Source organism: Pipra filicauda, unplaced genomic scaffold (genome assembly GCF_003945595.2).
Source record: "Pipra filicauda isolate LSUMZ 115617 unplaced genomic scaffold, ASM394559v2 scaffold597_size247288_pilon, whole genome shotgun sequence".
NCBI lineage: Eukaryota > Metazoa > Chordata > Aves > Passeriformes > Pipridae > Pipra > Pipra filicauda.
In genome coordinates this window covers 164,809-181,932 of record NW_024104750.1, presented here as the reverse complement: position 1 = coordinate 181,932, position 17,124 = coordinate 164,809, and the positions used below count along the sequence as shown (strand labels likewise).

At 46.0% G+C, this 17,124-nt stretch overlaps 1 protein-coding gene across 1 annotated transcript in view; it reads right to left on the bottom strand.

Annotated features, from left to right (window-relative positions):
* Window positions 1-426: 426 nt before the first annotated feature.
* The window catches only part of FBLN2 (fibulin 2), a 112,413-nt gene continuing 95,715 nt past the window's right edge, over window positions 427-17,124 (bottom strand). The window contains exons 10-18 of the mRNA XM_039387881.1: window positions 15,713-15,847; window positions 13,480-13,617; window positions 13,044-13,187; window positions 9,251-9,379; window positions 8,592-8,717; window positions 7,859-7,975; window positions 6,743-6,871; window positions 2,590-2,713; window positions 427-1,340 (exon numbers count right to left, since the gene is read on the bottom strand). Of these exons, the coding sequence (XP_039243815.1) occupies window positions 983-1,340; window positions 2,590-2,713; window positions 6,743-6,871; window positions 7,859-7,975; window positions 8,592-8,717; window positions 9,251-9,379; window positions 13,044-13,187; window positions 13,480-13,617; window positions 15,713-15,847 (1,400 nt within the window). The 3' untranslated portion in view covers window positions 427-982. The remainder of the gene's footprint in view (window positions 1,341-2,589; window positions 2,714-6,742; window positions 6,872-7,858; window positions 7,976-8,591; window positions 8,718-9,250; window positions 9,380-13,043; window positions 13,188-13,479; window positions 13,618-15,712; window positions 15,848-17,124) is intronic.

The window sequence follows — 17,124 nt, the reverse complement described above, 5'->3', positions numbered from 1 at the left end:
GAAGAACGAGAGGAAATCCAGCACAAAACTTTGGTTGTGCTCTTTTCTAAATGGCAAAATACAACCCACCAATTTCACTGGCCTTTCCCTCTGTGTCGTTCAGCAACACAACTGAAGGAATTTTCCTGAAGCAGAGAAGCAACTGCCCTTTCTGTCTGTTTAAAATTGACTCAGTGGCACACCCAAGCTTTACAATAAGGAGCAGTAAAGATTATTTCATTATTTCCATTTGGATATTCCTTTAAGAATTCCAAAGCAGTGAATCTGCAGTTCTATATAGCAGAATGAGGAACAGAGGAGCCTCAGCACCTATAAAGAAAACTACTAAAAATGGCAATGTGAGCTTTTACCCCGAAGTGTAACATTCTGTGAAGGCCTCAGTCTTTAGCATGTGAGGAGTTCCTACTAAAGCAAGATTCATCCATCTTTTTCACTGGAGGAGTTTTCTTTTATTTATATATATTTTAAGGCAACATATTATGAAAGTTGGAAGGAAGAGAATAATCCCAGGAGGTGGGTTGACCATCAGTGTCCACGTACGGCCCCGACACAGCATCTCAGCCCCAGGGAAGGCTCTGGCTGAGCCAAGCCACGACTTTGTGTCAGCAAGAGAAAGCCCTCAAAGCTTTTTTCCCCAATGCTCCCACGTGAACATCTTCCCTCTCTAGTGCAATACCCTGCAGAGGCGACTACACCTAAAAACAATGGCTAGGAAAAGGTTCCAGCATTCAGCACAAGGCATGTGCTGCCTTCCAACCCTTCCTTCGTTGGCTGGCAAATGATGATGCACAGAACTGCATAAGGAAACAAAACATCAAAAGATAAAAATTAACTTAATTTACACAACCAATAAAAAAGTTTAAAGCAATGATAGAAAAATAATATAAAGGCTAGATACATTAAATGCCAGTTCAACAGTATTAAGCTTTGGTAGAACAGGTAAAGAGCATAGCACCAATCAAATCCCACGTCAGCACAGGCCTCAGTACGCATGAGCCGTGATGAAGATGTAAATTTTGGCAAGAAAAGTGGTGTATGTTCCCTGGCGCCACAGTTTCATCTCCACGTCCAACAGGAAGTCTTTGGGCTCCTTGACTTGGCGCTGCAGGTACACGATGCCGGTGTAGGAGTTGAGCCTGCGGGTGCTGAAGTAGCCCTCCTCGTTGCCCTGGGTGATGGTGAGGATGATGTTGTCCCCGGCGTAGGCAGGGGAGGGGCCGATCCGGAAAATGTGGGCTGGGACCACGATGTTGGTCTGGAAGTTGAGCTGGTAGTAGGTGATTCTCACCGGGGTGTTCTGGCAGTCCAGGTAGTTAAAGCAGCTGATGCGTTCACACCTCCTGGGGAATGAGACAGGGAGAGCCTTCAGTGTCCAGGGGACAGCAGGGAAAATGCATTTACCTCAGAGTGCTGCCAAATATCAGCTAGACCACAGTCCCAAACTTCAGAGTGTTATTAACAGGGATAGCACCCAGGGAATGGACTGTCAGGGCAGGGTCAGGATGGATCTCAGCAAAAGGTTCTTCCCCCAGAGGCTGGTTGGGCACTGCCCAGGCTCCCCAGGGCAGTGGGCACAGCCCCAAGGCTGCCAGAGCTCCAGGAGGGTTTGGCTGATCCTCTGGGGCACAGGGGGTGACTCTTGGGGATGGGCCTGTGCAGGGCCAGGGGTCGGACTGGATGATCCTTGTGGGTCCCTTCCAGCCCAGCATATCCTGTGATTATCCTTGTTCTGCTTTTCCAGTGTCCATAAAGCATTTGTAAATTATGTAACTGTACTGTAGTGTCAGGAAAAGATCACGGACATGGGGAGCTGCATTGGGAAGCTCCACAGCAAAGAAAGAGCCAGTCGTGCTGCAAAGCATGAGCTTGGAAGAGGAGTCAGTGGTTCCTCACTGACAGCACAGGGCTGGGACAATGCTCCAAGAAAATAAGACTAAAAACTCTTGAAAAGATAGCTGAAACATGGGGCTGGGAAAGAAGCTCCTCAACTGGCAAAGCAGCTTAATTCTGTAAGGCAGGAAAAGTATTTTTTTAAGCATAAGCAACTAAATATGGGTTCCCAAAGCACTGGCAGATACTAAGGCAGGAAGAGGGAAGGGATATTTTGGGGCTCCCATGCTCCTCAGCAGCTGGGGGTGTGCCCTTCCCAGAGCCCTGTGGCCTGGCAAGCTCAGTATCCTGCTCCCCTCCAATGTTTCAGCAGCCCCTGAGGAACTGCAATCTGAACATTAACCAGGGAGCCCCAAACCCACTGTAAAAGTGGAGCTCTGAGCAGCCTGGCTGCTGTGATAGAAGCAGCATAAAAGATCTTACTTTTTTAGAACTAACTTATAAGCAGAGCCCTTTCAGAGCTGCAACAAGGAGAGCTCCAGGCTCTGGTGCTTGCTGTTCCAGCAGCAGCTGGGGAGCAAACAGGGGCTCCAGGGCTTGGAAGAAGGAAGGATAACCAGACACAAACTACATGGGGAATGTTTATGTGCTCCAGGTACTAAAGCAGTTTCTCAGAGCTCTGAGCATCTACACCCACCCACAAACTAAGCACTACAGGACTGGCCTGGTTGCTGGTGTTGTTCCAAAGGCCACACTCACATGTCAGACACTTTTCTGTAGTTGGAAGGGCACTCGAAGGACAGGCAGCGGAAGCTGCCCTGGATGTTGTAGCAGGTCTCTGTAGTTGAGCAGTTATGGGTTCCTATTGCACACTCATCAATATCTAAGAAGAAACACAAGAAAAAGGCATTCTAAGTTCAAAAGTGAGAATTAATCACAGTTGATGGGCTGTGATTTGCTTATGAGACTGTGTGCCTGAGGAGTCTGTGGGTTTGGCTCTACAAGCCGAGGGCTCTCGTCCTCACCCCCCAGTCACTGTGTGTCACCTCCACAGTACCTGTGCCCCAGACCAGGGCTCTGGGAACCCCCCAGGGCACACCTGGGGTGGGAAATGCACACCCAGGTGAGGTGTGTCAGGTCCATCTCTGTGCACAGACACTCACTGGCATTTGCAGTGACAGAATAAACCACGGTGATGCCAATTCTGACAAAATTCTTCAATGTCTAAAAATGTCTTCTATGGAAAAAACCTCCTTCCTTGACAATACCAGGCAATAAGAGATAACAGACCCACCTGGCAGCATGTGCAGTAAACAAGGGAGCCCACTCTTCCCTACAAGCAGCTTGTGACACTTTCCATGGTGTTTGACAGTCTCTCTGCTTGGCAGAAAGAGTCCACCCAGCACATGACCATGCTGGCCTTCTGCTGCAGGGGAACTGTGTTTCTTTACCTGTACTTTAGAACCACTGGCACACTCCTGTAACCCACCTGTCCTCATCCACACACAGCTGACCAACACAGGGTTTTACTTTCCATGGAGAATAAACACGAGAAGGGAAAAAAGTTCGCAAACCCAGAGATCCCACTTCCCACTGCAAGAAAGAGCAAGCATGAACACCTAGACAGATTTGCTTGTGTAGCCACGTTGTCCCTGCTCCCGAGGTGTCAGAGATGTAACTAATATTAAAGCCAGGCTGGAGGCAAACAGAATTAAGTGAGTAGGTAGCAGCAGTCTAAGGCAGCGGAACCCTGGAAGTCCCAGACCAGCCCACAGCTGTATAAGCTTCTCCCAGCTCTTCTGATGGATGAGAGCTTTTCGTTTCCTGAAAGTGATGGGCCAATTTTTACAGCTCCACAGGTCACTGGGACTCCCTGAACCAGCCCAGTTTCACACTTAGAGCTTGCCTGGGTCCCGTGAGGGGTCTCCAAGCCAACGAGGTGCTCCTGCTCCGTTCAGCAGGTGAGGGCAGTGCAGTGTGTCAGCTCCAGGGCTGGGGAAGCAGCCAAATGCTTTCCAACAGCAGGGCCACAGACTTGGGCATGGTGTGGGCACTGTGGGCAAGCCCTGGAGCACGAGGGACAGTCCTTGAAGAAAGGAGGCCATGTCTATAAATCCCTCACTCACTGCAGAACCTGTGAGAGAGCGATGGCTCCTTCCCATGGATGAGGCTGCACAGGGTCCACGAGGAAACAAACACCCCATCACCCAGCTGAGAGTGGCCTTCCCCTCCCCAGAGCAAACACACTCTGGTGTGCATGGATACCCTCTGTCTGACTCCACATTAACCATTCACAGCCTAGTGCACAAAAGCTATCCCTCAGGAATAAACAGATCCTGTCAGGATAGAACCAACCCATGCTAAGGCCAACAGGACCTTCTCACTGACTTTTTGAGAAGGGATAAACTTGGGCTGTGTCAGAAGAATTATCTGTGCGTGAACGTTGCTCTGGATGAAAGCAGAGCAACCAAATTAAACCTGGATTTAAGGCAAGCAAATCCAAAGCAAAGTTCTCACTGCACAATCCAGGAGATGGGAGCTCTACCAGGGCACTGTGAAACATGGGAACTCAGGAACAACACTTCAGAACAAGGCACACAGTTTTGAACATTTAAGATATATACATAAATATCTCCCCACAATGAGATGTAATTACAGAAGGCAGTAAAGAACATTTAAAGCTCAGAGACACTTTATGGCCCAGAGCATAAACGTGGTTACCTAAATAACACATATCCACAAGCCCAAGCCATGGGCCTTAAAATGCTGAAAAACAGATGCAGCATCAAGGATCCAGCTTGAGCAGCCAACATTGGCAAAGATCATCTCCCAGTCACATTGTGTACTCCCAAAAGTCTAGACAATGCACGGAGGCTTTAAAATGAAATAAATGCTAACAGACAAGGCATGTGGACTGTGCAGGGCCCTGCAGCTCTGCCAATTGTCACAGAAGAGACAGACTCCTAGAGGGAAACTATAACCTCCCACTCCCTCCATTCCCCTGGGATGAGAACTGATCTCATACACTGAACTGGTTGGTTTAAAAGTCTTGCAAGGAAAAGTATACAATAGGAAGTAGGAGAGAATCAAAGCAAAGTAAATCCCTTGCTGATTCGGAGCAGTGCCCCTAAGGTGAAAAGAAAATTTCTTCCACATTGCAATCGTTGTCATGAAAGCACTCCCTCCCTGCACCACTTTGGCTGCACTGCAAAATACCACAGGCAGTTCCTCCAAAAAAGATCCATATGTTGAGACAGTGTTCCATGAGATACAGCTCGTCTGTTTGAAACTAAAGGTACAAAGAATGTGCCACCAGTAACTCCGAAGAACTGGTCAGACGATGAGTAACTGGAGCCAGACCTTTAGCTGGTGGAAACCAAGATTATCTCCTTGAGCTTAGCACAGCCAACATCAATTCAGTGTTTCTCTGACCATGTTTTCAGAAAGAGCTCAATATCTAAGCCTGCCCTAACTTGTAATACAGACTTGCAGAGCTCAAAAACAGGGAATGTGTCTGGGGGGCTCCTTCCAGAGCCTGACTAAACTGCAGCTCCAGAGCTGTTGAGTTTTGCACGTAGAACAACTTCACCCTCCAAGGAGGTGCCTGGACCAGGTGCCAGAGACACTCGGAAATGCCCTTCCAAGGTTTTCTGTTTGGGCAAGTTGTGCACTGGGAAGCCTCTCCACACAGGTGAGGGTCGTGCAGGGAGGGTTCCACCACACAGACAACCCAAGTGCAGGTCTGGGTGGATGTCCCTGCCCTCTGCCTCCAGCACACTGGGTGCCTGTGGGAGAGCCGTGCTGGCTCAGGAACACAGTGACTCACACTATTAACTCTGCAATACATTCTCAGCCCAAATCTCACTGCTGGCAGAGGTGGCAACTAACATGCCAGCACTCAAAGTTAGGAGGAAAATACAAACCAAGCCTGTGGAGAGTTACAGCTGCAGTTTTCTAAAGGTGAATTTTTACATAAGAATTTAAATGCACATGGATACCACTGCATTTATACTTAAAAACACATTCTAAAAAATATTTTAAACTTTTTTTAAAGGATTTTAATTGTCATTTAATCTGCTTCCCTGCTCCAAAGTCAGGATTAAGTACACACATGCTGCTCATGATTTACACAATGCAAATTCGTTGCCATTACCGCCAAGAATTCAAGCCTAGGAGATACATAACCAAAAGTTATATGAAGGGTTCCTGAAAACTAAGGGCAGGAAATGCCTGGTAGTTAATGTAACCACTGCAGGAATGTGTGCAGTGTGTGCAAAGGTAATCAGATCTTCCATCATCATTACACAGGCAGGGCATCCTTTGGAAATGGGGGTTCAGCTCAGAACCAGACAGCTGTGCACCAGATGAAAACCACCACACTCCCAGCAGGCATTTCTATGGTTCTGGAGAAAAGGGGGGTGTGAGGGGAGGGTACTTGTCGTTGCACTAACATTTCCTCATGCCAACATAATTAAGGTGACAAACTGCTGGATGACCAAGTTCCCATTACAGCTCCAACATTTAATCTCCCAGTTTTCTGGGGCAGAAAACTGCAACTCATAATGAAGGCACAGATTTCTACACCTGGCCCCTCTAAAAGCCCAGATCATTCAGTGCTGTGCCAAGGTGCACACACAGCTCACACGAGTAATCCAGTGCTCCAGCTGGAAGGATGACATGGGCTCCCTTGGGAATTCATTTAAGCAATTCCCTCACATATGCAGCCCAGTTGCCACAGCACTTTCTTGTAACACAGGAGAGAGCTGTCTTTGCAGATACCAATATCTGGCAACTTTGTCAAAAACTGGCTTGTTAATAGTGACTGAAACATGGAGGCTTGACTGAATAACCATAATGGCTCGTTCCAAGGATTAAAGCCTCATGATATATAATCTTGCAGTCCCCTCCTTACCTCGACAGGTCCTTCCATTGGCTGCCATGGTGTATCCCTGCTCAGGACAAGCACACTGGTAGCTGCCAGGAACGTTCACGCAGCGGAAGGTGCAGAGGATGCCTGCACTCTGTGTGCACTCATCAATGTCTGGGGAGAAAGCACAGGTACCAACGTGGGAAACCAAGCAAAACAGAAAGCTGGGAAGGGCAGCTGTAGAACAAGGAAATTCTCATCAGACACATTCATAATATATTGCTAAACATGAACGTGACCATGGAAGTGTCATGTTGCTGGAGGACTGCTGATGGTGCTTTCTGGAATGCTGGACACAAGACTGCTCCCAGAAATACTGGCTGCAAGTGGTATGGACTCCTGGAAAAGAATAATGAGTCTAGGACACATTCAAGTTTGAAAGAGTCTCTCTGGTACCTCTGTAATTCACAGATTCATAGAATCCCAGAAGGGTTTGGGTTGGAAGGGCCTTGAAATCTCATCCAGTGCCACCCCCTGCCATGGGCAGGGACACCTTTCACTAGCCCAGGTTGCTCCAAGCCCTGTCCAACCTGGCCTTGAACACTTCCAGGGATGGGGCAGCCACAGCTTCTCTGGGCAACCTGTGCCAGTGCCCACAGCAAAGAATTCTTCCAGAATTTCTTGGGGAGCTTCCTTGTGCCAGGAAGAGAGTGGGCTTCTTCACCACTTCTTAAATAGAGACTCTCCAATGTGTCAGTGTCAGTAACTCCAATTAAACAGGTAAACCCCCTCCCTCCTCCATTCTGACCACTCTGCTCCTCATTCACCCACCACGAGCAGCATCAAGAGCAAACCTTCACTCAACCATGGCTGAGTGGAGGCTTTCATTGCTGCAACACAGGTAAACACATCTTCCCACCTGATTTTTCCAATCATAAGCTCTGGCCCCATGAAACTAGTCTGATAACCCCCCTGTTCCATGGTCACCCAGGTGTGTTCCATCCAGTGCACTGTCCAATAGCTGGAGTTCCCTTGAGCAGCTTCAGGGGCAGCTGGAACCCACCATCACCCTCAGGCAGCACCTGCAGCATTCGGTGCTGCAGAGAGTCAGCTCCAGGGAATAAACACATTTACCTTGAGCTGATGGAGCAGCAGCCTTACCTTTACAGGAGTGCCCATCTTCTGCCAGCTGGAAACCTTGCCTGCAGTAGCACTGGTAGGAGCCATAAACGTTGGCACACTCCTGGCTGCAGGGACTGTTATCACATTCATTCACATCTGCAGCCAAAAACAAACCCACACACATGGCCACAGGGGCTCACAACAGTGTCTCCCACCTTTTCCTGCCCCTGAAAACAGCCCCCTTCTGGTCAGAGTGACTAAGGATGGACTGATTTGCCCCAGTTTGTCTCAGCTCCAAGAAGCCTGAGGCTGCCTGTTGCACCTGAATTTCATTTCTATATATGCCAATACATAAAACACACACACATGCAGACATTATGGGTTACAGCTGATCAAAAATATGTAATCATTGCCTTACAAAAATCACGGAGAATTAAACAAATTTCCATTCAATTCAAAATCATTTTTTTAAAGTTTGATTACTACCAAGTTTCATCTTTATCAAAATTTGAATTAAGAGTCTCCTATTCTGTGTTTGTTCTGTTCTCCTTTTCTCCCATCTGAAAGGGAAGCAGAAGTATGTGGGGGAAAGGAAGAAGGGAGAAACTTGTCGATGCTCATCTGACAGTTTGAGTGTTGAGTGCTTGACTGAATATCTGCAAATCTGAGCACACATAAGGTTTACTGTATTTATATTTCACCTCAACTCCTTCTCTAAAGTCCCTGAACTCCCTCTGCAGTTTCTTCTTCACGGAAAAAAGATGTCTGGTACCTTCACAATGTTTGCCATCGTAGGACAAGCGGAACCCAGAGGAGCAAGTGCAGTGGTAGGAGCCAGGGGTGTTCTCACACGTGTGCTGGCACAGGCGCCCCGGGTAGTTCCAGCACTCATTTATATCTGCCAGCACAACAAGCAAATACACAATCAGCTGAGGAACACAAGCATCAATATACAATCAACTGAGCAACACAAGCATCAAACAAGATGCAGGAGGATATTTTTAGAAGTGTCAGAGATTGATTTGCAGCATGTGAAGTGCTGCAAGCTCAGGTGTGAGGCTGACTCTGTGCCCTAATTGGGGTACAGTGGGGATAAAATACAAAGGGCTATCTCGTGGGTCTTAGGAAGAAAGTGGTGAAATCTTCAGACAAATTTCTACAGCAGCTGAAGCACAGCCCTCAGGGAATACTTTGCAGATGACTTTAACTGATGACTTGCAGTTAAACCAAGCCAAGGACACCTGGTCAGAAATCCCAGCACGGAGGGACAGAGCTCTAAGCTGTAGGACATCAGCTTTGGAGGTGATTCCATCATCTTCTGAGGCACTGCATTGCAGAACTAATGCCTGCACACTGCAACAGTGCTGAACAGTGCCTGGAGGGCCGAGGCTCCATCAATCAGTGCTCCCACCTCCCCCGTGCCTCACATACCGATGCAGCTCCTGCTGAAGGCGTCGTACTGAAAGCCCATCCTGCAGTCACAGCGATAAGCCCCGGGGAGGTTGTGGCAGATCTGCCCCTCCCCACAGCGGTGCACACCAGTCTGACACTCATCCACATCTGCACAGACAGACAGAGCAATTTGCTTAAAGGTAGTTTGCTTAAAATCAATGTTTATGAAGAGAGAGGGGAAAAAATTAATAAATAACAGGAATAGAAACTGTTATGGTTGTCCCCTGGACAGAAGAACTACCATCAGCTTTTCCCACTCTGCTCTTCTCCAAGCCAGCTCTGTGTGTCTGTAAGTCAAACCTCTGAAAAGCAGAACATTCTCTTCACAGTGAAACCATCCTGGAACTGCAATGGAGCTCTCCCAGTATATTCTGCATTTCAATGTAAACACTTTTTGATGCTGATCAGACCCTGACATTTAAACACCCCCTGTGATGTTCTGTCTCTCCGTGACTCACATCAAGCCATTTAAAGCAAAACAAGAACCAGCCAGAAACTCTGCTCATCCCTTCAATTAAAGCAATTGCTATTTTCATCTCCAGTTGCCCTTTCAGTCTCGCTCCTGCTGTCTAACTTTTGCTCTTTCCCAATGTTGATCTTTTTTTTCTTCTCTCAATCAACTCCCATTTAGATATTCCTCATGGCCTCTCATCCAAAATCCAATACCAACAAATTAGTTGCTTCTCCACTCACATGCATCACTTCCAATCTCATTTAAACATCCTCAGATGAAGATGAGAGTTTTCAATACACACTGATTTACAAGACTTGCAACATGACTAAATAGCTCATCAGTCTCTAACAAATCCCTCTTGCCATCTGTGACAAGAAGCATCAAAAAGTCTGATTAACCCTCAGAATTGTTTGTTTCTTCACGTATTCAGAGTTCTGCCATTTCCTAAACCATCAGATCCTGCTTTCTTTCCATTATTCACATCTTCTACTAGTTTTACAACCCAAATCTCTGTTCATGTAATAATAATTAGAATGGAAGTCTAAGGCTGGAGGTTCTCCATGCTGCTCTATTTGAAGTCATAAATTTGAGCACTGAATCATTCAAAGGGTTCCTGGGCAGTTCTCCATCCAACAGCAGCTTGGTGAGTGCTCTGGGAAGCAGACCCTTCCTGAGGGACTGATGGGGAAGTGAGAGCAGAAACTTGGATTTGGAGAAGTGGAGATCATATCAACACTGGTGAGGGGCACTGACAAATACTCTGTTCAACATTTCAGCAGATTCCCACCTACACAGTCCCTGCTGGCCCCAGGGTCAGGAATGGCAGGGAATGCCAACCCAAGGAATCTCTGACAGGCTCCAAGATTTCTGCTGAAACACGGACCCCTCATTTTCTTGTAAGATCAGAAGTAGCACCAAAGCAAGGAAGTCTCTAATGCAGATACAAATTTGTAAAGCAGCAGCTTTATTTGTAATGAATTCATGTGTGCAACCACTTCATTAGTTTGTCCAAAATTACATATTCCATTGCCTTTACACTTTAATTAGTTCTAGGGCATTACTCCATCAGAACTGTGCCATATTTCACAATACTTACAGCAGTTTTCAGTTAAGCCTAGGAGGTTGTTTTTAATAACTCATTTACTAAATCAGTAAATCTGAACATTTTAAAGACAGATGAATCCTCTAAACAGAGGAGATGACCCTACGAGTGTCGTTCGGCTGGAGAAACATGTGCAGATGATGTTTTTACTACTGTGAATAAATCTGAATCAGGAATCTAATTAGCTATTGTAATGCCTCAAAGAAACTAGTCTTTATCACAGAGAGGGGAAATTAGGACCATATGCTTTTCCTTTTTCTTCTCTGTTCTCTCTGCCTGCTTAAAAAAAGCCATTCCAAAAAAATACCAAAAGCTATAGACCAGCAAGAGGGACAGAGTGCACACAGCAAAGTCAGAGAAATCATCAATTAACTTTAAATTTGTTTTGCCAAAATCAAGCTAGAGAAGCTTCCTTATACCTGCTCCTTAACAACCTTGTCAACCATTTAAAGCAGAGACAGAGGGCCATCAGTAATCACATTGCATTGTGTTATCTCCTCTTGCTTTAGAGACAGAGATGCTGTCTGAATAATGGCAATCTCCTCCTCTGTCACATATTGGCACATAATCACTCCTTTTTAGGAACAACTGGGGTGAAAAGCTGGATTCTTTCTCTTCCATCAATTTGAAATTTAGGAATGTGATTTGCCCAGTCATTATAGAATCACAGAATTGTTAAGGATGGAAAAGACCTCTAAGATCACCAAGTCCAACTGTCAACCCAGCACCATCCCCATGGTCACCACTAAGCCATGTCCCCAAATGCCAAATCCACATGTTTTCTGAACACTTGCAGGGGTGGTGATTCCTGCACCCTGGGCAGTCTGCAGGGCAGGGCAAAGGGCTGCAGCCAGGACTTCTGTGCTGCTCAGGGATGACAAGGCAGTGAAAACAATGGAGACACTGGCATGGTGGTCCCCTAAAAACAACGTCAGGGTCACCACTCCAGCAGGTGTACCTGGCCCAGCAGGCCTGGCTTAAAAAGGACTGATGGAAAGCAGTTGAAGAATTGTCTTCACAGCAACTGAGAGGGACAGGACCTTTGGACCTACTGAGATACTTCAGGCTGCTCTATAACAGGACAGCAAATAAGACTGCACTACCCCCACATTTATGAAACACCACCCCAGAGCTGTATTAGGAAGGTTTCTCAATTTCCTCAGTTACACACAAGAACTGTCCCTGTCTTCTGCCCCTTCCAAACCTTCCCCGTCTTCTCACTGGCTGAGCATGGTCTGGATAGTCCTGGGGGCAAAACCATGAGGGGACATAGAACACAATGAAGGGCAAAAAGGTGAATACAGAAGTTTCTGGGGAAATAGGGTCTGGTTGTACCACTGTTTTTCACTGCAGTCATGGCCAAATTCATGGCTGCCACCCACCTGCAGCATCACAAAGCATATTTTGTTTATTTGTCATCCTTCCTTTTATTCAAAGGGAAGGTAGGTAGAGATCACTGGGATATCATCACTAACCCAACTGCTGATTTCTCATTTCTTTTTTGTTTCCTCCTCTGTCATTTTTTTTTTTGATTTCCTACCTCGTGTAACTCGGAATACAGGGAACTAGAGAACACCCAGCCAGCCTTGCCTTGGGCACCAAGGACTGAGCTTTCCTTTCCTTCATACCTCCTGTGCTCATTTACAGAACAAATGCTAATAACAGCTAAAATCTGCTATTCTGAGTCAGTAACTCCCTAAATACATTGGAACAAACACAAATCAGGATCAAGCTGCATGCCAGCCTACATGAATATTTCATACATTCCTTCTTCTCTGAATTCTTTTCACAACGTAGGAATTTATCCTAAACATCCCCACAAGTGGATGTAATGGGGAACACCATTCACAGCCCTACGAAGAACATCCACTTGGTGCTACTCCTGTGAGAGCACAGACTCAGTGATTGCTGCAGATCACATCACTCACAGTGAGATGTTGGAACGTACAGCAAGGGATCACGGCTTTGACTGACAGCACGAGCCTAAAAAGTAACTAAATCCCAATTCACTCCAGAATGGAAGCCAGTGACTCCCACCTGCAGTCAGAGCCAGCGCTGCTGAGCGTGCCAGGAGGAATCCAGGGAGCAAACAAATCCCTGAGCTGCTGGGACAGCAAATTCCCATTCCTCAGACACGTCTGGGAATCTGGAGGTAACTCAAAGCCTCTTTTTAGAACTGAAATGTACTTTTTCCTCTGACCCCGAGCCCCCCTTACCGACGCAGCGGGTGCCCTCCTCGTTGGAGTGGTATCCTCTGCTGCAGCTCAGCATGTTCCTCTGGCAGGTGTAAGACCCAACTGTGTTGATGCAGTTGAATCCTGGTTTACAGGGCTCAGGGAGGGACGTGCATTCATTAATATCTGGTGAAAAAAAATGAATTAGAATAGTGAGAGATGCTATTTAACCTTTCTAGCCTGTTTTCTTCCAGCTGCCACTTCTTTTCCTTCATTTCAGTTCCTTGTGCTCCAAAGATAAGGCCGATGAAGGTCTGCTGTGGGAAGACTTTCAAATGCAATAACTTTAAAAGGACAGCAATGTTTACATTAAATTCACAACAGGGTTTGAGGCAAACCACATATACAAGGGTCAATACACCCCCCTTGGACAGGCTGGAAGGCCCAGGAGTTACAAACACACTCTGGTCACACCTACCAACACAGTTTCCCTCAGGATCTTGCAGAAACCCATCCATGCAGCGCTGCTTTGACTCACAGTAGAAGGACCCTTCCGTGTTCTGACAAACAAAGTTGACTTTGCAGCTGTGAGTTCCTCTCTCACACTCATCAATATCTGTTAATCAGACCAGAACAGCAAACTGGGATTAGTTGAGCTCTAACTTTCAGCAATCTTCATGACTAGCTAACTTCCAGAAAGGAAATTAGGAGGCACTATTTAAACCAGACACATGTTGCTAGTGGGAAATCTGAGGTTTAGGTGTGTTTGTTCTTGGACATCCACTTCAGTACAGGCTTCAGGATCTGTCAGGTCCTGCAGCAAATTTGACTCAGGTCCCTACTGCCTCGTTTGCAGCATCTCTTGTAACCCACAAATACCAAAATACCTGCAGTTTTAAAATCCTAAAGATCCACATTAAAACTACAAATCAGGTGCTCATAATAAAATACGTACCACAGCCTTTCCTAAGCAAAATGGGCTCTTATTCCTTATATACCTCAGGAATTCAGGGATGTAGAAACCTGCCTCCTCTGAATTTGATTCTCACAGGTAACCTTGTTTGAAGGGCTGGGATTTCACTGTGTACACACAGACATGCAGTCATGCAGGTGTATATATATATATATATTTATATATATATACTTATGTACACACAAAACCCACTTACCCAGCTCGTAAAACTATGTGGAAAAAATCTAAATGAGGCAGTAGTATTGGTAGCAAATTTTGCTTTTTTTCTTATTCTGCAGCCAGAGCCCACCACAACTTTCTCATTTTTTATTAAGTATATGAAATTATTTCCCAAATTATGTTCACCAACTCAGTGTTTGCTTTCTAGAGACGTTGAAAACACCTCCTGCAGGTTTCGAACTTATAAATTTACACCCAACTACTCTGTGCTGAGTCACTGTGGTGTAGTGGTGTGGCTTCCATCTTCCAGCTGAAGAAATCCCACCTTGGAGCAGACTCAGCTATAAATATGTTCAACATTCAGCTCCTGTGCACATTTTCAAATGGTGCTTTAACACATGGTGGTTCCCAAGGAATATCTTCACTAGAAGATAAAGACAAATGGAAGGAAGTCCCCAGTGGAAGAGTCCCCACTCCTCCAGGCAGACAAGGGGAAAACTGCTGGCACTTCTCCTTCTACTCCAACTCCTCATTAAATGTTAAGGTCATGAGGGAACATCACCAGTCCCTCACAAGGCACTATATTAATAACTCTGCCTACCACAGTTACAGACTGAGACAAAGAAAAATGAGTATTTCATAAACCTCACATTAATAAAATAAGATTCAATAGTTATCTGTAGGCAATTTTGCATAGGGTACTTCTGAAGTTCTAGCCTTTCCTATAAGGCATGAATTTACAGGCTACTTTAAAACAATTTGTAAATCTTACAATCCCCTATTATCTAACTTTAAGACTAGAAAGTAAATTAGATTAGTAATAAATGTTAGAAATGCTCTAGAATGAGACAACTGAACAAGACACAAACAGCCTCTTTAAGCAAACCAAGCTTTACTTATGACAGGGAGATTGCTGGTAATTTCTGGTTTATGGCCTAATGTTCTGGTTCAAAGGCTAAGCTCTTCCCTTGGGCATCTCTTACTCCAGCTGTCAGGGAACTGGGTGAAAATTTAGGAGTAAAGAGCACTGACTGTGCCCTGAAGGCAGGGCAGGGTGTCCTGCACACTCCTGAGCTGCACAGCTGCTGCTGCTGCAAGGGCTGATGTTGCCTGCCCTGTTAGACACCTCCAGATCCAAGATGGGGGGATGCAGAGTAACTTCTTAACCCCACGGCCATTCCAAGCATAACTAAGTGCAGGCAGCCCTCCTGAACACAGGAAGGCTGGGGCTGTCAGCCCGTGAGCCCTCCTGGCTGTGATCCAACAGCAAACAGCACCAGCCCCTCCGGAGCACAGCAGAGCCAGGCAGAGTTAAGGGGAATTCCTCCATCAGGGAATTCTCTCCGTAATGCCTTAAAAACAGGGCAAATCCTAGTTCACAAGGTTTCACCCATTTTCTAAATAATTTATCACTGGAAACCATTTCAAATAAATGAATGTACAGAAGGGGCCTACAGAGCCCAACACTTCCACGATGCCTTTTGTAGCTACAACCCTCATATCCCAGATCAGCAACAACAAAATCCTTTGCAATCCCTTTCCCTTCCTTCCTGTAACAGCTGAAAAACACTTGTCTTACCAACACAGTCCCCATCCTTGAGCTCATAGCCTGGCTGGCAGGTCAGCTCCTGCAGGCACCTGAAGGAGCCCATGGTGTTGACGCAGTGCTCTCTGCGCTGGCAGGTGTGTCTCTCTGTCACACACTCATTAATGTCTGCAACAAAGAGTTAAACCAATCAGTGCCACGCTTTCATCAAGTGATCCCCCTCTTCCTGCTCTTTTGGAAGGAGTCAAAAGCTCCAGTGAAACCATTTCTTCCAAAAGATAGTCAGTGTAGGCTTTGTTACAGCGATGTGATGAGTGACTCAAGGTCTCCAGAGCAACTGAAGAGACACAAATGCCATGGAGATTTCCTTCTCCTCCCCTCTTCCCAAATGGATGGTGCAGGCACTGAGGACAGGGATGGAGAGAACTGATTGAATGCAGGGTGGGCAGAGGATTGATGATCAGCCACTGGGTTACTGGATTTCCTGGGTGGGAACCCCCTGGACAACTGAATGAGGAAGTGATTGATGCTTTTTGCTCCCCACCAGCTTCTCACAGCCCAGGCTATTTATCAGTCCTGCTGCTCTAGGCCAGGCAGGAGCTGCTGGGCTGGAACTGCTGCAAGAGAGGGGTTCTGAAGCTGCCTGCTCTGCTGAGGGGGAGGAATCCAAACACCCATTTCCTAAGAAACACATCATTAGAACTGGATAGCAAGAACACAGGGAGAGAGGAACCCTGGGGGCTCAATCAAGTTGCAAATTCCTATTTCAATCTTTAAAGAGATCTGATTTCAGCAGGTGGAGTAGGGGAAAAGTTCTTTTTTTAAAAAAAAAATCACTTAAACACAAGGTTGCAGAGTGTAGGACAATTAGGAAAGGAATATGAAACACCTTTGATAGGCTGGGCTGAAATCATCTCAAATCCAGGTTTTGCTGATGTTAATAATGAAAGCTGGAACAGCATGATGAGCAAATACCTAGAAGTTACAAAAAGGGGCAGAGACTGGGAAGAGAAACTTTCTTGCCAATCTCCACAAAATCCCCCATGTTCCCATCTCTATATAAAGCTCAGGAGTATTTCCAGAGCTAACAAAAGCCAAATGTGACCAGAGCCATTACCAGTCATCTGGCTGCTCTGTGCATGAAGCTGTTTTCATACTACACAATAAAACAAGTATCGTTTAAATCAGATTTTCATTTTGGCTGTAGAACCTCATTCTCAGATAAGTACATCAGATATATGACTTCTTCCGTGGAGCACGAAAACAGGAAGAGCCATTTTTAAAAGCTTTTTGTCTTACAAAACATCTCAGCTTGTTTTCTACCAAACAGATGAACAGGGGCACCAAGAAATTTCAGTTCCTGATGGACTAACTGGTGACATGCACTGAGCTCTGCAAGGCCACAACATGAACTTGGTGGCATTTCACTTCTCATTTATTTGTGT